Below are 26,292 nucleotides of genomic sequence, written 5' to 3'. Positions count from 1 at the left end.
ATGTTTTGTCTCATAGAAGGAGGGATATCATTATATTCCATTTTTTCATACCATGAACAACAGAACAATCTTCAAAGTGGAAATTAGTTTTGTAAGACAGAAGAAAACCAGGCTTCTCACAGCACAAGCTGTTTCCATAAAAAGTACTTTTAACTTTTCATTGGCATAAACCACCTAAACAATGTTGTTGTTCTTCTGCTTTCCAAAACCCTCCCAGTCCTGAATCAGATCAGTACATACAAACACATGCAATACTGTATTTTCTCCACACCATCACTAACCAAAACACTTTTTACTCTTTTTAAAGTTACAATTTTACAGAAATGTTTCCATCCAAGATTGATAAAATACAGAGAGCAGCTGTCTGCTGATGTGTGGTTTGCAGCAGTATAAACTTTAAGACGTGACTGCCTTCTACCGACTCCCGGATCCGTCTGCTCTTTAAGTTCAATGTCAACACTGAAAAAGTTCTCCAACCTTGCCAAGAACAGGCTCAGACAACTGGCCCTGTGGCCTGAGACACAGAGGGAAGGGAAGACTCCTTGCCCGTCCTCCAGCCACCAACAGAAGACCCTCAAGCAATCCAACTTGCCAAGTCCTCTAGCTTTGTTCATTCCACCTCCATGCAACTATAATGCCACTTGAGGTTGTCAAAAATAGCTTCTGTAGAAAACTGGCCATGGTCCTTAGGAAACTTTGCATGAAGAAAATTAGTTTAGCTCTTATTTAAAAAACAAAAACGAGTGAGAGAGAAATTACACATGGAAGAAAAGAAGTTCAGTTCCAGCAGCCCCCCCTCGCCCCCTCCCCCCCAAATGCCCTGCAGGGCCTACTGTCAGGAAGAAAAGAGTCAGAATGACAAAGTGGACTGAGCTGGGACAAGGAACCCAGCAGCCCTCCCGCCCGCCCGCCCTCCCCCGCAAATCTGGAGTCTGTACAATAATCCAAGTGTGTGTCCACTCTGAAGTCATTTTGAAGGCAGCTTAGAAAACCAAAAGAAGGACAGAATGGAGAGAAGGAAGGAAGATCACTGTTCAAGCCACAGGGAAAGGCCTGGATGGCGGGTGAGGGTGGCCGGGGTGGGGTGGGGGTGCCCGGGTGTGCGGTCCCTCACAACCCGATGCCCTTCAGGTCGCAGGGGAGGGTGGCTTGCGTGGCCTGGGGACTCTGGCAGCAGGGGAACTGGGCCCTGAAGCAGTCCCTCAGCTCCCGATTGAAGAGGAAGCACACGACGGGGTTGATGCCAGCCTGCGCGAACGTCAGCCACACGGAGGCCGTCAGATAAGCCTGGGGGACGGCGCCGGGCCGCACCAGGACCCGCAGGTAACTGGCCACGACGTAGGGCCCCCAGAGGAGCAGGAAGAGCAGCGTGACGGCGTAGAACATCTTGCACAGCCGCTTCTCGGTCTTGAACTCCTCCAGCACGAGGAGGCGGCGCGCGCCGCGGCCGGGCCCCGCGGGCCGGATGCCCACGAGCGCGGGCGGCGTGGGCCCGCGGCCGAAGCCCGCCGTCCAGTTGGCGGCCGCCTGGCCGGTGGCCCCGGGCCCGTGGAAGGTCCAGTCGTGGCTGACGGCGGGCACGAGGCGCGCGGGCCGCATCTTGCGGCGGTCGTGGATGAAGAAGAGCAGGCGGAGGTAGACGAGGTGCGTGGCGCCCACCACCACGGCCAGCAGCAGCAGGAAGCCCAGCGCGCCGGGGGCACCGTCGGGTCGCTGCTCCAGGGCGCACGGCGCGTCCTCGTCGTCGCCGCCGCCGCCACCGTCCAGCACGGGCGGGAAGGCCGCGGCCAGCGCCAGCGCCCAGGCGGCGCACACCAGCATGGCGGCGCACGGCCAGCCGGCCAGGCGCTCGGCGTAGAAGCGGTGGTGCGCGATGGCCAGGTAGCGGGTGACCCCCACGCCGAGCAGCAGGAAGGCGGCGTGGAAGCAGAAGAGCGCGGCCAGGAAGGCGAGCAGCTTGCAGCCCAGCGCGCCCGGCGGGGTCCCCGCCGCGGCCGCCGCCCGCCGCGCCGCCAGCATGACGGCCGGGAGGCAGGCGAGCGCGCGCAGCCCGTCGGCCAGGCACAGGTCGAGCAGCAGGTAGTACGGGGCGCGGTGCAGGCTGCGCTCCCGCACGATGAGCAGCGCGAACAGCACGTTGCCCGCCAGGCTCACGCACAGCAGCAGGCTGAGCGTGGCCAGCTTGAGGCCCAGCGCGGCCGCCTCGCCGCCACCGCCGCCGCCGCCGCCACCGCCGCCGCCGCCACCGCCGCCGCCGCCGCCGCCGCCGCCACCGCCGCCGCCGTCGCCGCCGCCGCCCGCGCCCGGCTCGCTCGCGTTCGCCATCGCGCTCTCTTCCCCACCCAGGCCGTGCGCTCCGCCCCGGGGGGTGGGGGGAGGCTCCCCCGAGGGCCTCGCCGCTCCCCGCAGGCCGCCCGGCCCGCGCTCCTCGGCCGCGAGGGGCTCTCGGCGGGCTCCCCGGGTCGGCGATGGGGGGGGGGGCGGGAGGGGAGGGCGGGAGAGGGGGGGAGGGAAAGGCTCAGCCCGCACCGGTCCCGCTCCTCCTCGGCTCCCGGAGCCGCCGCCGCCGCCGCGCCACCGCCGCCATCTCAGGAATGGTGCGCGCGGGTGGCGACGGCCACTCCCTGCACCCGGGGCGCCGCGGGCTTCACTGCGGACCGGGCCGCGCGGCCGCCCGCAGCCCCCCGCATCCTCCTCTTTCTCCGCCTCCGCCGCCGCCGCCGCCGCGCCTCTTGGCTCTGCCCCCCGCCGGGCCCGCCGCCGCCGCCGCCGCCGAGCCCCCTCCCCTCCGCCGGAGCGCGCAGCGTGGCCGCCGCCGCCGCCGGCCCCGCCGAGGCATCCCGCGCAGCCCGGGCCCGGCCGGGGCTGGGGGCGCCGCTGCGACCGCTGCGGGGCCGGGAGGCTGCCGGGAGGGAGGCCGGGCCCAGGACGCAAGGTGGCGACAAGGCGCGTTTGGCCCCAGGTAACGGGGGTCCGGCAGCGGCGTCCTGCGCCCGCGCTGGGGTCGATGGCTGTGAGTTGGGGGTTGGGAGTGGGGTGTAGCGGGGGTCGGGGGGGGGGGGAGAAGTCGCCTGGAATGGCAGGGCCCGGGGAAGCCTGGGGGCGGGGAGGGGGGGTGTCAGGAATAACGGGGATGGGGAGGAGAACGCGAATGGGAATTGAGAGCGGTGACGGCAGAGCAGCCACAAACCGCGGGTAGTCACTCAGTGATGGGGGCTGTACCCCCAAGCTCCAGGATGAATATAAAGTTGAGTCTCTTCTAAGCGCCACGGGATCCCTGGGGAAACCGAGGCTTGGAGGTGGGGAGGGGTGGAGCAGGGCGCAGAGCTGGGACGCAGCCACACAGGGAGACTAAATTTCACTTGATCCCCTCGGTTCCCAGGGCTAGACGCGCAGTCACGGGGCAGGTAGGTGTCTGCTCTTAACTCATCGCTGAGCCCCTCGAAACGCCTATCAAGGGAAGAGCAAGTCCGCATTTTCTCCCCAGCGAGCCCCATCCATCCACCTTCCCTTCCTGGTTCTGATCTTCCATCCACACTCAACTCGCCAGGCAGGGCTCTCCGTGCACCTGCTGGTTCCTCGGCAGAACCAGCCTCAGGCCTTCTGGCAAGCCCGGCCTCACTCCCCTTGCTCATTCCTTCCTGGTGCGTCTACTTTCTCACTGTTGGTTTTGTATTTCTTCTTCACATCCTGTCTGTAAGCTCCCTGAAGACAAGGGACCATGTCTTGTTTGTTGTAGTGGTGGCAGTGGTTTGCTTTGTACCTCTCTATCCCCCAAGGCCTAGCATGCTACAGTTGGAATTAAGGAGAATGTGGTTTCTTATACTTGTTTTGTTTTGTTTTATACAGAAAAGGATAGTTTACCTACATGCATAATGGCCATCTTGGTTTACATTTCCAGGACAGTGTAAGACCACAGCAGGTCTTGGTTGTCTTGGTAAGATGGGTCTAAATTCATTAGTCTATAGGTCCTAAGGAGTCCTTGAGAGTTTTGCGGAGAGAAGTTAATGAGAACTCAGTTTGGGGGAGTGGTTATTTGGAAAATGGTGTTGGGGGAGGAGGGGAGATGATTCCAGAGCAGAGCTTGGGAACCTAGACGCTATAGCCATAAACTATGTACAGAAAGCACCGGAAATCCCATTAAAGTATGTTTGCCGATGCAGTAGATCAGTCCCAGAGAGTCTGAATTCGTAACAAAGTCCTGCATGACACCAGTGTTATCAGTGCTCCACACTATGTTTTTACAGTATGCGGGTTTGAACTTGACCTTAACCTCAGGCTTTCTCATCAGACATTCTGCCACTTGAACTACACATTCACTGTCCACACTAGGAAGTAGCAAGGCCTTTGAGGATACTTTGAACATTTTTTGCCAAACTTTAGCCAACACCTCTGTTGAGACTCCCTCTTCCCCCCCTCCAGGTTCTCAGGAACAAGAAGGCAGATACATGTTGACAGAAACAGAAATAAGTTTTAGAGTGTGGATTGGTTAGGAACTGCAAAAAAGAAAAGGAATATAAATGTGTTTGTTTCCTTGAAAAAGAAGTGTGGAGGTTAGTGATTTTGAGCTCAAGGCCCGGGTCTGTGAAAATAATTTCACCCTTCCCTTGTGATCACAGTTGACTGCAGACAACCCAGCCATTGCTTTGGAATTCCAGGTGGAAAGAAAGAGAAGAGGGCAAAGTACAAGTTTTCCTGCCATCTAAGTCTAAGTTTTCCTGCCATCTAAGTCCAAGTTTTCCTGCCATCTAAGTTGGCTATCTTTCCGAAGAGTTTTCTAGAAGCCCTACATTGTAACATGCACATATTGTTGACTATCACTGTCAACAGGAGAGGGTGAGAAATTGGTGTTTATTTCTTTGTTTAAAATGAGACACATAAGGTATCAGTGACCAAGCTACTTAGGAGGAGGAAATCTGAGGTTCAAAGCCAGCCCATGCAGAGAAATCCACAAGACTCCGATTTCCAGTTAACCAGCATAAAGCTGGAAATGGAGAGATGACTCTTTAGTGGTAGTGGTAGAGTGCCAGCCTTGAGTGAAAAAGGTAAGCAAGAGCATAAGGCCTTGGGTTCAGGTCTCAGTACAAGCACACACACACACACACACACACACACACACACACACACACACACAGAATGAGCTCTTGCAATAGTGTGGGCCTCCACACTTAGACTGCATCTGCACAGAGGAAGAAATGCCTTGTTGCAGCTCTCACACACCTCTCCTGGGTGCTCTTCTCCTCCTCCTCCTCCTTTCTTCCTTCTTTGTCCTTCTTTGTTGTTGTAGGCCGTGGGCTTGAACTCTGGGTCTGGGCGCTGTCCCTGAGCTCTTCAGCTCAAGGCTAGTGCTCTACCACTTGAGCCACAGCGCCACTTCCGGTTTTCTGGTAGTTTATTGGAGATGATAGTCTCACAGACTTTCCTGCCCAGTCTGGTTTGGAACCTAGATCCTCAGATCTAGAACATGGCTCCTGACCTCTTCTTGAATCATTGTTGGACCATCTGGGGTCCCCCTTCTTAGTCTTTAGTTGCAGATGAGACACAGGAGGGTTAATCTGATCCAGCATTCACCACCAATAAGAGCCAGCAACTCGAGGCTGAAAGTTCTCCTCCTCCCCCATTAGAACCACCACAAACATCTGGATGAAAGAAAGCTATGGCCTTTATAAAGACAGCAAGTGAACAAACGGGTGTCTGTGTACATCAGAGAGGGCCTGGTTTTCCCAAACCACCTTTTCCAACACTTGAGTATTACACAGAGCCTCCTTGGTGTCTGGGCAGAAAGTAAAATCCTTGTCCTCCCACTGGTAGGTTAGTGTCTGCCCCACATGGCTGGAATCTTGAAGTATTTGCTCTGATGAATAAATGTCATTCAGCAAGTCATGTACGCGCTTAGCATCTTGACTGTTCACATTTGCTAAAGAGACACTATACTGCATGATTTCTTGGGGTTCCTGAGGTTCAGTGTGTCTCTGAGAAAAAGGAAGTGAAGGGTTGTTAACTATTTGTGAAGATGTAATCTTTAGAAAATATGCTGAAGAAGCGGTAATCCTTCCCTGCATTCCTCTGTGTTTTTCTTATTACTACCTATATGGTCCCATATGCTTCTCTTTGGGATTTGAGATTTAGTCATTTGCCCTGAATCAAATAACAGAAGTGGCAGTAGAGAAATGTATAAATCACAACACTCTTGCGGCATTTATATGTCTACATCTTTCCTTCTCAACATTTGCTGAGTAGATTAATACTTAAGGAAAACTCATCAACATTTCATTGGCCAGAATCTACTGCTATTCCTTTTACTGTTTCTAGGAAGCTTTCGGCAAGACTTCTAAATACTTTCTTAGACACTAAATTGAGTACTTGCATATCAAAGTAAAGCAACTCTAAGATTTTTTTTTCCCTATAAAAAGTTTCCATTTTACTTACAACCAAATTTTCTTTTTGCACATAGAAAAGTTGAGATTCCCCCCCAAACACACACACACACACACACACACACACACACACACACACACACACACACACCCCGAGTAACTTTGCTTCTTTGATGCACATGTACAGTTGTGGGTTGCCATGGAAACCAGACTGTTCCAGGGGACTGGTTGGCAGCAAGTCCCTGAGTTCTTGGTCATGGCAGCCATTTTTTGCCACTATCTCCTCTGCAACGTTGGGCTTTTGGCCAACGACTACACAGAACACCAAGTTAGAGAAGGTTGTTTTGACTTGGCTGTATTCCCAACTCTTAGAAAACAATCTATGCCCAATGGATGCTAGGCCATGAAAGACATCAGTCACTCTGCTGAGCCTCTCCCTGGGAGGAAGCTCTAAGATTCAAAACAAGTGTTAGAGGTGGGTACACTCTGGTTCAAACCCACAGGCAGCCAGTTACTAGCTTAGCATCCTGGAGCTGGTTTTTTGACTTCTCTGAACCGCTGAATCTGAAAGATTCAAAGAGCATAGCCAAAGGTGTGCCCCCAGGTGGCACAACATAAGTGGAAATTGCATTCATATTGTCTCTTACCTAACAGGACGAGTACTTGTACATTGTACTTGTACACTGAGCCGACTGACTTGTGTATTCCCTGTCCCAGACCAGGATACTGTGTATATAATAGGTCCTCGATATTCCTCTGACAAGTATGGATGGGAGTCAAATAAACTGAGGGTGTAAGGACTCTCTCTCTTTATATATATATAACTCCTTCCTAGAAACCCTGTTTCTTACTTTGGATTGCCATTTTTCTCTGCTGGTGAAGAGACATGTTCCTTGGGGCTCAGCATGGTGCCTTGCCTCTTTAAGGTGAGCAGTGATCTGGGCAAGTGCACAAATTTCAGAATACACAGTCCTGTGTGTGTGTGTATGAGGGAGAGAGAGTGACAGACAGACAGACAGACAGACAGAGAGACAGACAGAGACAGAGTGTGTGTGTGTGTGTGTGACAGAGAGAGACAGAGACAGAGAGACAGAGTGTGTGTGCGTGTGAGAGAGAGAGAGAGACCTCACCTGACATTGAGTCATATGTGCCATATCATCCCTGTTCTTAGCCATTGTGGTTTTGCAGTTGTAAGGTCTGAGAATCTGGGCCGAGTGTCACATACCTATGGTAGTAGATACATCCACAGCCATTACACGTGCCAGTAGATACATCCACAGCCATTACACGTGCCAGTGTACATTGGCAATGACATGGAGAAAGGAGTTCATACAATGCTGGTGGGAGTGAAATATCTCACAGCTCCTTTAGGAAATGTTTGAACGGCTCCTCAAAACGTTAAACACGGCATTGCCTTGTAACCCAACAGTTCCATTCCTAGGGATATGCCCAAGAGACATGAACACATGTCCACACAGAAACCTGTGCATGAATATTCATAGAAGTCATCATCATATTAACCCAAAGGAAGAAACAGTGTGAATGCTCATGAATCAATAAGTGAGTGGCTGGGTAGCTCATGCATATAATCTTAGCTGATCAAGAGGTTGAGATCTGATGATTATAGTTCAGTGCCAGCCTGGGAAGGAATGTCTATGAGACTCTTATCCCTAACTAACCCCAAAAAACTAGAGCGGAGCTATTCCTCAAGTGATAGAGTGCTAGCTTGAGCAAAAAAATTCAAAAACAGCACTCAGGCTTTTCACTCACACACAAGTGAGTGAAGAAGAAGAAATGAAGAGCTGACACATAATTTTCCAACATGTGTGAACCTTGCAAACATTAGGCTAAATGGGAGAAGCCCAAATTTAAAAGTCTATGTATTGGGCTGGGAATCTGACTTGGTGGTACAGTGCTTGCCTAGCATGCATGAAGCCCTGGATTCGATTCCTCAGTACCACATACACAGAAAAAGCTGGAAGTGGTGCTGTGGCTCAAGTGGTAGAGTGCTAGCCCTGAGCAAAGGAAGCTCAGGGACAGTGCCCAGGCCCTGAGTTCAAGCCCTAGGATTGGCCAAAAGAAAAAAAGTCTATGTATCGTATAAATAATCTCTTTATATGAAATGCAAAGAAGAGGTAAACCCACAAACCTGAAGTAGATTGACTTTTTTGGTGATTGCAAAAGGACTGTGTATGGGTATTGTGTTGGATTTGAGGTGATGAAAACATCTTAACAAACAAAAAAACAAACAAAACCCAGGTTGTAATGATAGTTGTGCAGTTCTGCAAATGTCCTAAGAGAATTGGAATTGTAGAAAGTAAAACATATCCAAGCAAAGTGGTGTCTGTGGCCTCTTGTGATGCCTTTCTTGAAAGGTGGGTAGCGACTGAGGGTGACACAAACTTCTGGCTGTGATTTTGTAAGTGAACAGGGCCAGTAAGGTCTGATTTCTTGGATCTTCTCAGGGACTGACTGCCAGGGGGCCATGAAGCCAGGGTAACCCTTGGTGGGCTTGGCCATTTCCAGCTGCAGGGATTTGATGCTGAAATGGGCTTGCTTAGTGTGATGAAAGAGTTCATATTTTAGGTACCTTTTTTTATTGAAGTGTATTTACTAGAAAAGCTGTCTTTTGGGGGGTTTGTTATTTTGGTGATATGAGAGATTGAACTCAAGGCCTTGTGCTTGCTAGACAGGCACTCTGCTGGAGCAAAGCCTCCAGCCCTAGAGCCACTTTTGTGTGTGTGTGTGTGTGTGTGTGTGTGTGCGCGCGCGCGCACATACGCGCACACGCATTTGCGTGCACATGCACGCACACACATTTGGTTAATACACTAAAGTATCTTGCATTCATTGGCTCACAGATGCTTCAAGATGCTATAATCTCATGGTCTAGAGGTAGAACTTGAGCAGCAAATGGAGTACAGAACCATGCATACAAAGTGGAGGACAAGGTAGACATAGAGGCTGTTTGACCTGCAAGTCTGACTTCTTGGTGTGTTGGGGTGGTGGGGTGGGAGGAGTCTGGGCTTAGGGCCTGGACTTTGTCACTTAGCTTTTTCAATCAAGGCTGGCACTCTACCCTTTGGGCCACAGCGTGACTTCTGGATTAAGTCTTGACTTCTTAAGGAAGCACACAGGGGTGGTATTGCGGAATGAATACACAACAGAGGGAAACCCTATCAACACCATAGAAAGATGCCAAGTTGAGGGGTTTCACAATTCTAGACCAAAATGGAGAATACCCACGCTGTCATCAGCAGTGTTTCAATCACCTGAAAATGAACACCTTCAGTATTAAAAAGAATCAAGCAGGAGTCAACAAGAACTTTTTATCACCATTTAAAACTCTATTGTGGTTGCTTCTGTAATAAACGTTCTCATGTGTGGTTGAGCCACAGCTCTGTGTGATGGAAGAAAGCCACCACCGGGTTCTTTTACGCTTAGTGGCTCTTGGAGCTCCCTCTAGTGGCTGAACTAGCTATTGTTGTGATCCTCAGTTTTCCGTGCAGCAGCCAGATGCTGCTCTGAGTGTCAAACCTGTTCTTCAGGGCACGCTGTGTGCCTGACATTAAGGTGTGATTGACATGTCAAGGCTGCTATTCTGTGTCCTCTCCTCCTCTGCTGTTCTGTCTTCACTCAACAATCCAACCACTATTGGGCAATCACTGAGGTTTCCTACGGTACAGATTTTTGACGCCCACCCTTTTAAAGTGCCCTGTATTATAGAGCAGAGGCCTACAAGATATGTCTTTAAGGATCTAGCATCTACTTCTTGACTTCACTAGTCTATTGCCTTGGTTTGGATAAGGTTTGTGTCCCCCAGGCTTTCATGTATTGGGATGGAAGGAAACCTTTAAGAGGCAGAGGCTAGGACTGAGGTGTGGTTCGAGAGGTGATTGGAAGGTACTGAGTCCAGTCCCCCCTATTATCAGAAGGAGGGGGGAGGGGAAGAAAAGGAAGGAGCTTGGTGGGAAATGGAAAGGTCATAGTCTTTGCTATAATCAACCTCTCCATTTTTTTTTAGCCTGTATTTTCCCCCCATCGGTCATAGATTTTCTTATTTACTTTTGAGAATTCTGCATGCACTACAGAATCAAGTTCTTTTCCAGATGGATGGTTTGCATATATTTTCTCCTTTTTATTCTTTTAATATATATTTTGAAGAACAAAAGACTGTAATTTTGACACCTCTACCCATTTGGATTATTAGATAAATCATGCTTTTTGGAGAATTCTTGTCTGACCAGGAGTCATAGAGATTTTTCTCCTGTTTTCTTCTAGCAGTCTTATTATTTTAGACGCTTTAGTTTTATGTCCCATACTTAATTTTTATAAATAGTATGAGATACTATTGAAAATTATGTGGGGTTTCTTTTTTCATATTCCTTCTTCCATGTATCAAAAACTAATACTCAACAAGGAGTTCTGGGTTGCAAAAGAGGATTTCCTGTTTGCACTGTCTGTAAGGTTTTGTTACAAATTAGGCAAAGGCACTCACACAAGGGTTATATGTAGTTTTTCAAACTTGGATATCCAGTTCAAGCCCTTGCCCCTTTTGGATGCCTTTACTGGGGCTTGAACTCAAGGCCTGGACACTATTCCTCGTCTTTTTCCACTCAAGGCTGGCACTTTTCACTTGAGCTACACCTCAACTTTTGGCTTTTTGCTGGTTAATTGGAAATAAGTGTCTCACAGACTTTCCCACCCAGCTGGCTCCGAACCGCAATTCTCAGATTTCAGCCTTCTTCATATCTAGTATTATAAGCATGAGCCATCAGTGCCTGGCTTTGTTACAGCACTATATTAAAAAATTATTGCTCACTAAATCGTGTTTTGTACCTCTGTTGTCTGTGTGTGGATCTACTTCTCTAAGAATCTCAAAAAGGCTTAGTCTCAAAGAATCTTAGTTTGAGTTCATTGATTTTTCTCTGCTGTTTTTCTGTTTTCTTTTCTTTTTCTTTTACTTCATTTGAGATAAGTTTCACGTCCTCCCCATTCAACTTTCTATACTGAAGAGTGAACCCAAGTCTTTGCATTTGTTAGGCAGCGCTCTACCCACATTCTTTGGTCTTCAGATTTTTCTTGTTTTGACACAAGGTCTCACAAACTGGCAATTCTTCTGCCTCAGACTCCAGAGTAGCTGGGATCACAAGTGTGTGTTACCACACTCATTTTGGGAGCTGAGTTCATTGGATTAATGTCTTTATTTCATCATGGGAATTATGAATTGACTTCTAAAAATTCATTAAGCAATATCCCATAAAGTTGATATGTGTGTTCTTATGTTCGTTCATTTCAGAATTCTTTCTAATTTCTTTATTTATTTATTGTCCCTAACTTATACAGAAGTAGGGTGCTCTGATTTAATCCCATTGTGTCAGAATGTACTTACATGCCTTGAACCCCAAGACTTGTTCTATGGAGACAGAATGTTCTGTGTTAGTGTACACTCAGTGGACACATGAGAAAAGCATGTATTGTCTGGTTCTTGGATAGAGTACTCTATGACTATCAGTCAGGCAAAGTTGTTTGATAGTGTTGGTATGCCCACTGATTTTTCTCTCTCTGTGTTCTATCAGGTTTTGCAAGAGGAGTATTGAAATTTCTGACTATAATGAGGGTTTTATATATTTCTCCTTTTCTAGCAGTGTTTGCTCTATGTATTTTTGAAGTCTGTTATATTTAGGATTACTATGTCCTTTAGGTGAACCTACTCTTTTCTTCCTAATTAGCATCTTCATTCCTTGCAATATTTTGTTCTAAGATTTACTTAAGAGACTCTTGCCGTTTAATGGTATACCTTTTCCATTGAGTTTTTAATTGTAAAAATTATTGTGGGCTATGGTCATAAAATCAAACCAAGGATATAGTAACTTCTAATTTTGTTTACACCAAATTCTGGGATTTCAGCATGTGTATATTTATGTTCATGCATGTGTACAAGTATGTGGTTTGGCACACATTACAAAGTTTCTGCATATTACGTGGAGAAAAAGAAATACACACTCTGGGATTTACTTTTAAGTCAAGTCTGTCTCTTATTTAAAGTGCATTGCTTATTGCAGGCAGCAGTATTTGGGGGCCTTGTTTTTTAATCCAGTTTAACAATCCCTAGCAGTCCTGTGGGTTACGGAGCCTGTTTACATCTCACGTGATAAGCTGTAGCTCTCCTTGTTTGATTTTATTTGTCTTCTGTGCCCTTTGTTTCTTTTCCTCTGTGTTTGTACTTCCCTTTAGATTGTTCCCTGTGATTTCTTCTGAGTTCTTTTCTTGGATTATTAGCTATGATTCTTTGTTTTGTTATTTTAGTGTTTTCCTGAGGGTTTATGGCATTCGTCCTTAGCATATAGCAGTCTATGTCAGTGATATATCTCTTCACATACTTCTAAGGCTTACATTAGTTCATACTTGAACTTAGTGCTGTTGTGTTCATATGTGTTACGAAACTCATGCTATTTGGTTGTTTTTGTTTAACACAGTTTATGTTCTGACTTGAATATAAAATGTTTCCAGAAGCTTGGTCGCCATTTTGTGGACCACTTGAGAGGTGACTGTATCACAAGATTGCCCCTTTTTACCCCTTTTTAATGTCATCTTTTATTTGGCTTATCTGTAATGTTCAAAATTTTTCACTGTACTCAAGGGGCACTCAGAAAAGCTGGTATGTTCTTTCTTTCTCGTAGCTAGTTCTTTTTCGTTGTTTTTGAAAAGAAATTTTACTAGGTATAGAATGCTAGAATGTTAGTGTTTATTTTCTTTTTAAACTGTCAAAGATATTAATCCTGTATCTCTTCATCTATATTATTTCCTCTGGAAAAAAAGAAAATCTTTCTGTCCTTGCTTCTGTTCCTTTGTAGTGTGTGTGTGTGTGTGTGTGTGTGTGTGTGTGTATCTGTGTGTGTGTGTGTGTGTGTATCTGTGTGTGTGTATGTGTGTGTGTGTGTGTGTGTGTGTACATTTGTTTTCCTTTTCGGTATGGTGCATTTGGTTTTGCTCTGTCTTGGGTGACTGATTTTTTTCATGTGTTTTGGTGTTTGGGTTCATTGCAGTTATTACCAGAACCCTTCCCTAAGTCAAGGCTGACATCATTGCTTAATGATAGAAATGCTGTCAGAGGGACCAACCACACCTTCCAGAGAATGGGGGAATGTTAGGAGCAGAAGCATGAAACTGGACAGACCAGGGCTGCACTTGGGGCCTCCTGTGAAATGATGGGTACTTGCCCATCTTAAGTCCCAGTATCAATAAGCTTACCTACTTTTAAAGGCTGACCTATAGATAAACAAGTGTGGGGCATAATTAAGGGCTCACAAAACAGTAGCTCTTATTTCCTATCCTATTTTTCGATTTTTTTCTATTTTTCAGTAGCTGTGTAGAGGGTTTCACCTCAGTAAGTCAGTTTCTGAGTACAGCGCATCTTGATTAGTGTCACTCCATCCCTTGGTCTTCCCCTTCCCTCCCAGCTCCACCTATCCCCGGCTGAGGTTTGAACTCAGCCTTGCACTTACTCAGCAAACAGTGTAGCACTTGAGCCACACCACCAGACCGTTTTGCTGTAGTGTTTTTTAGTTTGGGTTTGGGGGTGGTATTTATTTATTGTGCTGGTCCTGGCGCTTGAACTCAGGGCCTGGGTGCAGTCCCTTGTGTTGCTCAAGGTTAGCACTCTTGAGTACTTGAGCCACAGCTCCACTTCTGTTTTTTTGGTGATAATTGGAGATAAGAGTCTCACAGACTTTCTTCTCCAGGCTGGTTTTGAACCACAATCCTCAGACCTCAGCCTCCTGATTAGCTAGGATTGCAGGTGTGAGCCGCCTACGCCCAGCTGCGTCTTGCACTTTTCTCTATCCTTGGACTACAGACCATCTACCTCTGTCTCCTTTTGAAACTGGGATAATTGGCTTGTACTATCACACCCAGCTTGTGTTCTGAGATAGCGTCTGATACAGTGATGGAATACTTATCCTAGCATGCCCAAAGGCTCTGGGTTCCATCACCAGCACACAGCAGCCTTGTGATGTAGGAAGTGCCTGTTCAACACGGCTCTAACTTTCTTCTGCAGCTCCAAAAGAATCTGTGGACTTGGGGTGTCACGTGTTTGTAATCATAGCATAGGGGAGGCATAGGTAGAGCATAGTTCAAAACTAGCCTAGGGTAGATCAGCATAGCAAGACTTTGTCTCAAGAAAAAAGAGAGGAAAAGAAAGGGAGGGAGGGGAGGAGAGAAGAAGGGAGGAAGAAAGAAAGGAAGGGAGGGAAGGAGGAATAAGAAAGGAAGGAAAGAAGGAAGGAGGGAGGGAGGGGGAAGGAGGGAAGGGAAGGAGGGAAGGAAAGAAGGAAGGCAGGAAGGAAGGAAGGAAGGAAAAAGAAAAGAATCAGATCTGTGGGCTATTGTTGTGGTTCTGTTGTTAGTGGTAACATCGCATCAGCTAGGAGTCACCTCCACTTGGAGAGAACTCTGGGAGCGCAGATCATTCTGTGGGAACTAGTTGGGAATGCTACCGAGGTGTTATGCCATTCCCATTCCCACTCGTACCCCCTCCCCGCACGTCAGAGGATTTATACTATGCTGTTCATTTTCATTTTGTGTCCTTTTATTTACACACCATTTCCTTCGCAAGTAATTTTAATTCTCCGTTTTATGAGAGAGTCTCTCTCTCTATATGTGTTCCTATATAAAAGAAAGGAAATGATGGTTGTTAATGCAGATTTGAAAGGAATATAATGGATTTCAGCTACGACAATGTCTCCCCACTTAGAAGAGATGAACACCTAGTCAGATGAAGAACGTCATTCCTCATATGATTTGAATACATCCTGTTTCCATGACAACTTGTAGATATCAGCTGGCCTTCTAAAAGAAGTGTTTCAGTTCTCTCCTTGATAAAAGACTTGACCAAACACTAGGGTTCCTGCTTCTTAATTCTGATTATTTCCATTTGGGGGTCTAGTTTTCTTTTTAAATATGGGTTGCTTGGGAACGTTAGCCAATTAGAGGTAAATTCACCTTCAAAATAAAAAGGAGAGGACTCCTAGGCCAGATGCTAATGGGCATAGGAAATGAAGATGTTCTTGCAGGTCATAATCATTTACTGATATCTTCCAGTTTAATTAAATCAACAGAGATGATGCAGCAACTTATTAAGATGTGATTTGATTTGACAAAGAATGATTCGGTTCTTTATTTCCATCTGGACATTATAATCAGGCTGTTTCTTCACTGCTAATTTATATCTTGCCTTTATGGGAGGTTTGTGTCTTCTCATAGCTAAATTTTGAGTCTTGCAAGGAATATGGGTTTATTAACGATTTCCTCTCAGAATGAAAAATAGGAAATTATTTGGATCATTAGCTATGCTTGTGCAAAATCTGAAAAATATGGTACTACATTTTATTGACAAGATTATACTTAACTATTTAAGTCCAATACAGTAAGAAGACATGGTCCTTGGGCAGTTTAGGAATGATAACAACTTAGCCAAATTTAGGATGATTCAGAGTGTAATTTTGAAGTGTCTGACAGGTTTGAAAAGGACAATAGTGATTCTCCCCCCTTACTCTCCCTTCCTTTCTCCTCTCTCTCTCTCTCTGTGTGTGTGTGTGTGTGTGTGTGTGTGTGTGCCAATACTGGAGTTTTAACTCAAGGCCTTGCTCTTTTGCTTGCCTTTTTTTTTTTTTTTTGCTTAAGGCTGGTTCTCTACCACTTGACCCTACAGTTCCACTTCCAGCTTTTTGCTGGTTAATAGGAAATAAGAGTCTCACAGCTTTTTTCCCTAGGCTAGCTTTGAACCTCAATCTTCAGATCTCAGCCTTCTGAGTAGCTAGGATTGTAGGTGTGAGCCACCTGTGACCTGTGACTGATTCTTAATGATCTCCCAAGTTACTGTCTGTGGCAGTAACTATTTGTTGCATGGAACACTCAGGGCAGAGGCGTCTGAGGGGCATCTTTGCCAAGTCCTCCAGGAGAACTCAGATTGTAACTGAGTCATGTCAATGAGTACATAGTTTTAGGCTCTGGAAACATGATAGCATCTTACCACAAGGGTTAAGAAATTTTTAAAGCAATGGCATGATATGCAGCTTACCATTATAAACATACTAAGGAACAAATGACAACAAATAGGAAAGGAGTAAGAAGACTGACAGAGCACCCTCCCTGGCTGTTCCCCACTGACGTTCGTAAAGGAGAATGGACTCAGTAACTGCAGTGGCTTCCCTGGGCTGCGTGTGTTGCAGAGTATCTTTGTGAATCTGGATGCAGTACTTTGTGTGTTGTAGCTCTATGTCTGAAAAACAAAAAAACAAAAACAAAAACGTTATGCAGTCCCAATTTGTTTTTGGAGAACAAATAACGTGGCTTCATTTCAAAAATTGCTTTATGTTCCTTTACTAATTGCCCATCATTTGATAATGACTTCTCAAATTTTACTGTACTCAGCTCTCAAGAAGTAAATGATTTAGAAGCCAGGAAAGCAGTTACGTGCCTGTGAACCCCAGCATTTGGGAGGCCAAGACAGAAAGACTGCAGGTTTCAGGCCAGCCTGGATTACAAAGTGAGACTATTGAAAAACAAATCAACCAGAACAACAAAACCCCCAAACAAAAACCCCAGATAAACCAACTAAAAATATATTTATGGATTACTTCAATGTGTGCTCTAGTAAGGTGCTTTAATCCTAGAAAGGTTTATCACTCAGATATTTTTTGAGAGCCCACTCCATGAACATTATTTTGTGGTGTTCTCAGAACCTGAAATGGTAAAGCTCTGGCCCTCAAGGGTCTAACTGTGGTTGGTTTAGGGGAAAACGGTGCAGGTCGTCATTTTCTGACATGACTCATCACCTAATAGGTAAGTTTCTGTTTTCCATATTAGGATTTCTTATGGTCTGTCGGGTGGAGCAAGTGTTGGTCTGTGGACTTGCTTCTGGTTGTCTGATGGTTATAGTTTGCCGGGGACACAAGGGCTATCCAGGACCTGAAGGGGGAACGTGGGTCCTACAGGACTCAGTGGGGGACAGGTCTGAAAACTGTGATTTGTTCATGCTGCGTATTTGTCTCCAACTCCTCACGCAGAGACTACCACATTCAATCAGCAGAGAGGAGAAGGGTTGGCCTTCTAGGAAGGGAGGTAGGAAAGCCACAGCAAGCATTGTTTCACAGCTGTGGCCTGGACAGCTAGTCTATTTCCATCCTCCTGACAGCACCGCAGAGAGGCATCCTCAGCCCGTGGGAGGAGGCCCACAGAGCCCCAAGCACACACACAGCTGTGAAACACAGACTCCAACACACATTTTTAGGTTTGGTCACATGGCCTCCTTGATGTTACTGGTCTGCCAGCTTGCCTGTCAGCCCATTTCTGACATCCAGGCCTCTGATTGGCTGACCCCAGGGATGCTGGGTAGGAAGCCAGTGATACAGGGCTACATGATAAACACAAACGTTGCTGACAGCCGAAACACCCTGGTCATTTGAATCATTGTGTTCCTCTCGGTGGAATACCATGCAGTCTCTTCAAAGGGCCCTTAGTACTTAAGAGTTCTTAGACTAGCCACAACATAGAATATTTCTGAAATCATTGAGACTTCTTTTTTTTGGGGGGGGGGTCCAGTCGTAGGGCTTGAACTCTGGGCCTGGGCACTGTCTCTCAGCTTTTCAGCTCAAGGCTAGCGCTCTACCACTTGAGTCACAGCACCTCTTCCAGGTTTTTTTTTCTTTTTTGCTTATGTGGTGCTGAGGAATCGAACCCAGGGCCTCAGGCATGCAAGGCAAGCGCTCTACCACTGAGCCAACTTCCCAGCCCTAGGACTTCTTGTAAGCAAGGGAAAGCAGGGTTTCTTTTCACCAGTACCTGGGGAAAGCAGTAGCTTTTGTATCTGCTCTGCCATGGCTCCAGATCTCTGTATCTTGAGCCCCATTCTGGAGTATGTTAGAGATGGTTCTCCTGTGATGGATCTTTTCCAGGCCCTTCAAGGATGATGAGACAATGTGGCTCAGGCTAGAATGTGGCAATGTGAGCTCCCCAGCATGTGGGCCAGGTGGTGGGGGCAGGCCTGTCATTGGTTCAGTAGAGCGGATTCTCCCATGACCCAGACTCTGCTGAGAACAGAGGATCAGTTGACTGGCGCCAGGCCTGTCCCCGGCAGCTCACATTGTGCCAACATTGAGGTCACACCAAGGGGTTAGGGGCAAATCTGTTTGGATTTACTCATGTAAATGTATACTTACATGTTTTTAAATATATGTAAATATAGCTATACATGCACACACATATCTATGCCTAAACATATTTGGAAATGTACTTGTAGCTGCACTGGGAAAGGTGTGAATGATTTTAGCTGCTCCTCTGGGGATTTCAGACTTCAGCCATATGAAGCATTTGAGCTAAGATGTCAAAGGTAACAGCCCCTTGTAGGGAGAGCAAGATGCCATCCACTAAAAGGATGAAGTGGCAGAGGAGCAGAAATTAGAAGAGAAATTCCATCGGCATCTACTGTATATCCAGCTTATTTTCTTAACCCATCTTGGGGTTATGACAAGCTCTGTGACACCGTGTGACAAAAGTGAAGGAGAGACCCTCCCTCCCCCCGGGACCGGATGTTCCTGTATGGGAGATGGGTGGCAGACCCAGGAAGCTTGTGACCCGTGACCTGAAGTGAACAGTTGGGAGGAGGTGGCCAGTGTTAAGTGTGGAGGCTTGGGGTGGAAACAGGGACCAGCTGTGTACAGCAGAAGGATGGTGGACCAGGAGGTAGACAACCTGGGCCTGTTTCCTGTGTCCCCGGAGCAGGGCAGGTTGTGTGTGTGTGTGTGTGTGTGTGTGTGTGTGTGTGTGTGTGTGTGTGTGTGTTAGTCATGGAGCTTGAACTCTGTGCCTGGGCGCTGTCCCTCAGCTCTTCAGCTCAAGGCAAGCACTCTACCACTGGAGCCACAGCACCACTTGTGGTTTTCTGGTGGTTTATTGGAGATAAGAGTCTCACAGATTTTCTTACCCAGGGTTGGTTTTGAACCGTGACCCTCAGATCTCAGCCTCCCGAGTAGCTAGGATTACAGGCGTGAGCCACCAGCACCCAGATCCCCAGAGCAGTTCTGAGGATGAGGGAGAGGGGTCTGCCATGTGGTGAGGAGGCAGGAAGAATCCAGAAGAGGTCAAGCCCTGGTGGCTGCCTGAGCAGTTATGGTCAGTTAGTGAGTGGATCGCTTCAGTATGATGGCGTCGGTGCCCAGACTGCTGCACTCAGTGGATCAGAGGGCGGGGAGAGTGGTTGAGAGGGTGTGGTAGCCAGGAGTGAGTGTACCACTGAGGGTAAAAGAGGGAGACCATCCCCAGGGGTGCCAGGCAGAATAGGCTGGGGCTCTGCAGGGGGTAGGTGTGAGGATGTAGGTCCACCCAACCCTGGAGCTCAGGGATTGGTCAGGCCTATTTCCTCACTGCAGATGCTTAACAAATGCTGTTTCCTGTACCCCTTCCCCTTCCCTTGTAGTTGTGAACCAGACCTTTAGGGTCTTTTAGCATGAAATAAGTGATATTGGCTGCGCTTTTTCTGTGCACAGTTTGCTAAAAGAGGAGCTGATGTTACTGTGCTCATGTCTCAGGTGAGGTATCTGAAGCCCAGCAAAGTTCACACAACTGGCAGGAGCTTGGTGAGGTCTCGGCGAACTCTCACTCAAAAGAAATCACTGTGTTTTTGTTTGGTACATTTTTTAATTGTAAAAATGTTTTACAGAGGGGTTACAGTTACATGAGCAAGATAATGAGTATATTTCCTCTTGAGCATTGTTGCCTCCTCCTTTGTTTTCCCCCTACCATCTCCCCTCCCCCCTGCCCCCCTCGCTGAAGTTGTAAAGTTCGTTTTCAACATAGTGTTTCGTACATCCCCTTGTTACAATGGGTCAACCTGTATCCTTATTTAACTGTATCCTTATTTAAGCATTTTGTCTTTTTCCCTTCCCCTCCCTGAATTAGAGAAGTATATATACAAGATGCAGGGCACCAACATCAAATGCAGTGAAAATAGGGGTTATACTGTGGAGGAGGAACATACAAAGCAACAAAAAAATCACACGGTACATTATAAATACATTAGAAACAATAGCAAGAAAGGAAAAAGATATTTGTGTCCCTATCTTAGGATTCATTTTGCTTAACATCATCTCATCTGGTCCTATGTACATAGCTTTTGGCCTTTTCTGCTTGTCCTACACATGTGCTAGTTATTACAAATGAAGGAAACCATAGGACCTATGTTTTGGTGTTTATTCTTTTACTGCCAATCCTGGGACTTGAATTCAGGGCCTGAGCTTTTTTTTTTTTTTCTTAAGGCTAGTGTTCTACCTCCTGAGCCACAGCTCCAGTTCCAGCTTTGTGTGTGTGTGTGTGTGTGTGTGTGTGGTTAATTGGAGACAAGAATCTCACAGACTCTCCTGCCCTGGTTGGGTTTGAACCCCTTCTCAGATCTCAGCTTTCTGTGTAGCTCGGATTACAGGTGTGAGCCGTGAGTGACCAGCAAGAAATCACTCTGGAACCACACTGCTGACTAGCCAGACACCCACCGCTTCCCAGAATAGCCTCAAATCCTCCCTCGGGCGAGCAACGGTTAAACTTGGTGCTGTGCCTTCCAGTGGCCTAAATCAGGGAGGCCTGGCGCCTGCCATCTAGTGGCTGTGGCTTCCTTTCCCTTTGGTGCTTTTAACCAGAAAGGAAAAATGGAGTTCCCACAGACAACTCAGCCATGTACATATTTATATCATCACGCCCTGTAAACAGGGAACTTCTCAGTCTTCGAGAAGGAGGCTGGCAACGTAAACAGCATATTTGCCAATGAGTTCCTGCATCCATTCAACAAACACTTAAAAATGTAAATACGCATGTAAATCTGTGTACTTATACCTGAGTGTACTCTGCAGTGTCAGCTCCTAGGATGGAGATGTCTTTGGGGTGTGTTACCAAATGAACTGCAAGTAACCAGGACAGCATTCTCATATCAGACACACAATAAGGAATTCCTGAATGGACCAAGTACAGGCCTAACGTTTAATGCATCTGCACTATCCACGAGGTCCTTCAGTGTGCATTTGCTCGTTTAATCCTAAACGTGACTCAAGAGGGGCAGGTCATTGATTGGGGTGTCCCTTCTGTCCACATGGAGACACAGAAAGCTTTCTAGGTTTAGAGATACCTGGTTTGCCAATCAAGGGAGACCAGAATCTAGCTACTGGGCAGAGTGCCTCTGCTGTGTTCCAGGTTCTGTATGTAGCATTGGCACCGTTTAGACAAGTGGTAGAAGTTCTCTTGAGGAAATATTTTGACTTTATGGGGGTAGGTGGGTCCCTTCCCACAATGCTGTGTGCTAGAGCATCAGCAGAGGGCGTAGCACAGCTGGCTCTGTGGCTGAGGCTTGTTCTGTGACCCTAAGCCCCAGACCCCTGGTTGTTTAAAAGGAAGAGACAGAGTTAGGATCCCTGTCTTTCTTTCCGACTCCAACATTCTACTGCTCTTGTGATTCCCGGGGAGCCGGATGTAAGTGGAAGAGAGAGAACCACTTGTTACTAGGCAACCAGCACCCGCCTCACCCATGTTGCCATGGAGATGATGAAAGTTGGGCTGATGGGATTACCAGCTCTTGCTAATTGCATATGAGTGTTCAAGGTCTCTGTTTCTTGCTTTCTCACTGGCTCTGACTTTCTCATTCTTGTAGTGAAATGTGGAAAGATTGTCTCTTCTCCATCTGAAGCATGCCAGAGGCAGCCCTGGTACAATAGAAATCAACTGGAAGATGGAGCCTGGCTGTGCCTCTTGAGTAGCTGTGTGACCTTGGGCTGGTTACCCAGCGTCTCTGGGCCTCCATTTTCTCCTTTGAAAACTGAAGGTGTTCAAGTAGTGATTCCTCCCTAAGGTTCTTCCTGGCTCTCAAATCCTTTGATGTCTAGGGAGCATGTCAGGGGAACAGACCACACGGTTTCTAGGCAACCACCAGGCACCCTGCCCAAGTTGCCTTGGTGACTGGATGCCGGAGGGGAGGGGAGTAGCGGCTGCAGCTAATTGCTTAATTATTTATGAGTGCCTCAAGTCCTTTTTTGTTGTTTTCATTGCTAGGGGCTGTGGGGTCACCTCTTCCTCTCTCCTGACACCCCAAGTCGTCTGCATTTTGTGTTGTACAGAGGACGTGCACCTTGGCCTGGACCTCAAGCTACCCACGTTCTAGTCCCTCCTCTGTCAGGCCCCAGAGCGGTGGCCTCAGGTAAGTCGCCTCACCTCCCTTGGCCTCAGTGCCCGCATTTGTAAGGTCACAGGTGTGCTTAGATGAGCGCCACGCTCCCCTTCCACCTAATTCGAATGACTGCTTTCGCGTTGCCAAGTGGGGAAGATGAGGGGAATCTGGGTAATTTGTTTTCTTCTAAGATGATTCTGAAGAGCAGTGAGAATAATTGCGTTTCTCACACGTGTCAAAAAAGAATGGAATTAAAGTTGTCACCTTATCCACTGCTGGACTAGTCTGACTTCTCTCCCCTTTTCTGACTTCTTGGACCTTCAGGCCATTTAAATTTTGTTCATGTATATGCCAATAACTTCCCAAATAGGCTTGAGGGCTTCGTCTATGCACTGAGTTTGTTCAAATCCAGAAGGACTAACTAAAAAAAAAAAAAAACTAACTATATTGTTGATTCTTCAGTGTTTTAGCATAAGTGTGGTGATTGAGCAGCAAATGCCATTTTGAGCATCCTGGGAGCCAAAGCAAAATGAAAGAGGGATATAAATGCTTTTCAATACAAAAGATGGCCAGCCCATTCCTAGCTCTAAATTCTGAATAGAATGAATCATGTGGTATGCAATTCTTTTAATAGAAACCACAGATAACATTTCTAAAATAGCCTTTTCTTACTGACAGGACTGTTAAATGATATAAGAAAGAGCCAAACTTTGACAATTGGAGAAGTTCTAATCCCTAGAAAGCATTCTGCCAATGCATAGAACTTTACACAGAAACAAGCCACTTAGCGAATATACACTTTCACAATCATTCGCCGCCTATATCAGTCAGTTACATATAAATTCACGGACAACAATTTGGCAAGATGTGTCAAATTGTTTTAAATGCAGCCAGCAGCTCTATTTCTCCGCAGTTCTTCTGAGATAAGTTTGTACAGATGAGGAAAGACATAAATATGGTGGCATTATTTATAAAAAGAAAATGTCTGGAAAATACATCTGTGGTGGCGCATAGTGGATTAAATATTACTTCATCACACCCAATTACTTCGCAAGCCTTAAGATGAAATCTGAACATTTTGACATGGAAAGCATTCACAGATATATTGTAAGGAAAATACGGTGCATCCTAGGTGGTGCAGAAGTTGTGTTTCAAGTGGAGATAATGTAATCACGGTTGTCATGTTATCCAACTTTGGGTTACCTTTTGGGGAGAGCCCCTACCCTGGATTGCTGATTGTGATGCGAGTTTCTGCCTCTCACCTCCGCTTGTGTTTTGACAAAGAGTGATGGAGATGTGGACTATGAGCCTGCCTATGAGCGCACAGATCCCTGGGCCGTAGTGACTTACAGGATGGTCCCAACTGCAGGCTCTGTGTGCCAGGTCGTCCTCTTATCCCCCCCCTTCTGGCCCATGGTTTGGGGGCAGGTCTGGAGAAAGCTAACTCTGAGAGCCTTGTTTGAAAGCTAGCCACGCTGTCGGCCAAGCTGGACCACTGGCTGTGGGTACGCGGTGGATGGAGAGAAGGCGGGAGAGGGGCTTGGGGGCTCTTCAAATGAGCCTGGTTAGGCAATGCAACCTGCTACAACCCCAGGCCCTGAGTCAGCGGATCCCCGCTCCCCTTCTGTCGGCCTTGGCTGTGGTCTCGGTGCCCCCCCCTCCCCCAGGGTCTCAGTCTCTTTATCCATTTGGCTATTGGTTCTCCTCTCCATCTATCTGTCACATCCAACTGTGCCTCTATCTGCCCTTCCATCCCCCCATCCCTCCTCCGGCCGCCTGCCAGCCTCCCCATCCATCCTTCAGACTGCTGGTATGTCTATCATCTCTCCTGGCCTCCACCACGTGAGCCCCTGTCCCCCAGCAACTAGGTCCATCCCTACCTCCATCTGTCCGTCCCTCCGACCTCCTCCTGCCTGGCTGCAGAGCCTGCTAGAGAGCGAGCGTGGCTCTTCTGCCCCAGTCACCCCCACGACCCTCTAGTCCCCGCTGGCCACTCCGGCCCGCCCGCCCCTGGCGGGCCTGGCTTTGTGCGGGGTCTCCAGCGGCCCGGCGGCGCGCGGCTCCGGCCCCGGCGGGCGGCGGGCGGGGCGGGGCTCGGGGCGGGGCGGGCGGGGCCGGGGTGACTCAGCCGCCTTCGCCCCGCGGTCCGCGCGTCCGCCGGCCTGGCAGGCGAGGCGGGGCGGAGAAAATGGCGCTGCCCCCGGCCGCCGCGACCCCCGCCGGGACCCGGGAGCCGCCGGAACCCCACGAAGCCCCCGCCGCCCCCGAGCCGCCGCTCGCCCTGCCGGAGCTGCCGGCCCTGCGGCCCGAGCCGGGCGAGGTTCCGCTGCACTCGCCCTGGACCTTCTGGCTGGACAGGTGAGGGGGGCACGGGGCCCTGCCGCCATCGCGGCCGCTCGGGCTCGACGCGGCCCGGAGACCCGGGGTGCGCTGGGCCGCGTCCCTCGTGCGTCCCGGGACGGGGCGGGGGGACCCCGGCCCGCCGCGCGCCCCGCGGGGTTGGGAAGCCGAGGTTTGGGCCGCGGCGCCCGGCGGCTGCAGGACCGCCCAACTTTGCGCACACTTCCTTCGGGAGAGGGGGGTCCTCCGGCTGCGCCCGGGGAGGTGGGGCGCGTCGGGGGGGTGTCCCGGGGGGGGGGAGGAGGGAAGGCACCGGGATCCCCGTGTGCCACCGAGAGGTGGTTTCCCCAGACCCGTGCGCGGGGCTCCGGGCTGGACCGACCCGCGTGTGACTGACAGCGGTCGGGAAAAGTTGACCCGAGCCCCCTGGGGAAGCGCGCGAGGCACCTCCGCCCTCTGCGACACCCCGAATTCCTCCAGGTCCCTCCCCACCCCCGTCCCCGGGGCCCGAGTTTGTGCGGTTCTCACCGCCAGGCCACGCCCTCCGGGGGGGCGCAGCGGCTCGCGCGCGCCGGGGCGGTGGGGCCCAGCCGACTGGCGGGGCGCGGGCTCCCTCCGCCCCCCTTCAGCGTCCCCTGCCCCGCGCACCGCCCCCGAGTTATTCTGGAAGGACCCTGCTGATCCCCAGCCTGGCTTCCCCCCAGTCTCCCAACACCATGCCCTCAGCCGACAGCGACCGAGCTGGGGGTTGATTGTTAACCCCGCACGGTGCCTGGCACAGGAAATGTCCGAGGGCTGGAGAGGTGGTGAAGCCCAGCCTCTCCGAGTATCTGTGGTCCCTGCCAGTGAGGACACCTCAGAGTGATCCCCTAAAGCGCACAGAGGTTTTGGTAAAATTATGCCTGTGGCGGTTTAAGGAGTTAGGTGGGAAAGTTCTTGAGAAATGTTCTTAGTAGCCACGAAGCCGCTTTATTATTATTGTTAAACTTGGCACGAGGGGGCTACCAGAGCTTTAGAAAGGGATGCTCTTTTTATTTTTATTTTTTATTTTAAATAGGCGAAGACAAACTGATTTTCTTCCTGTTGGAATGGGCGGCTAGCTTCTAAGAGTTCATATTCAATGCTGGCTTCTTTTCTGGGGACCTAAGGAAGTTGGGGGTGGAAGACATAGAATCTCGTTTTCGAAGCATTTTCACTTTCATTATGAGATGCTGAGAACATTTACGGTCGTAACAGGTTATGGTTAGGACAAGCTGGAGCCGAATGAAATAATGAGTCTTTGTTTTCAAAGGTGTGCCGGGCGAGGCTGTAGTTTTCTGGCATCTTCTGTCAAGGTGTTTCACCTGTACCTGTTGTGGTGTAATTTGTGCA

General features: G+C 48.6%; 2 protein-coding genes and 1 non-coding gene across 4 annotated transcripts in view; 1 reads left to right on the top strand and 2 right to left on the bottom strand.

The window, feature by feature from the left end:
- Window positions 1-924: 924 nt before the first annotated feature.
- On the bottom strand, window positions 925-2,229 carry Gpr27 (G protein-coupled receptor 27). The gene has a single exon (XM_042680207.1). The coding sequence runs from the start codon at window positions 2,017-2,019 to the stop codon at window positions 1,111-1,113; it is 909 nt and encodes a 302-aa protein (XP_042536141.1). The 5' UTR covers window positions 2,020-2,229; the 3' UTR covers window positions 925-1,110.
- A 707-nt stretch (window positions 2,230-2,936) lies between these two features.
- Eif4e3 (eukaryotic translation initiation factor 4E family member 3) overlaps window positions 2,937-26,292 on the top strand; it is a 59,479-nt gene continuing 36,123 nt past the window's right edge. The window contains exons 1-2 of one of the 2 annotated variants that reach the window (XM_042680209.1): window positions 2,937-2,962; window positions 22,467-22,611. Coding sequence is in view for 1 of the 2 variants with exons in the window: in XM_042680208.1 (XP_042536142.1) it covers window positions 24,770-24,939 (170 nt within the window). In the remaining variant the exon portion in view is untranslated. Of the gene's footprint in view, window positions 2,963-22,466; window positions 22,612-24,741; window positions 24,940-26,292 lie in introns of those variants that run through there. The other variant, XM_042680208.1, reaches the window with a different exon arrangement.
- Window positions 10,756-10,884, bottom strand: LOC122108277. The gene has a single exon (XR_006147516.1). It is a non-coding gene; the product is annotated as a small nucleolar RNA SNORA40 (small nucleolar RNA).

Source organism: Dipodomys spectabilis, unplaced genomic scaffold, assembly GCF_019054845.1.
Source record: "Dipodomys spectabilis isolate Male_0828 unplaced genomic scaffold, ASM1905484v1 ptg000054l, whole genome shotgun sequence".
Taxonomy (NCBI): Eukaryota; Metazoa; Chordata; class Mammalia; order Rodentia; family Heteromyidae; genus Dipodomys; species Dipodomys spectabilis.
Note: the sequence above shows the minus strand (reverse complement) of the source record. Positions and strands in the feature narration are given on the sequence as shown.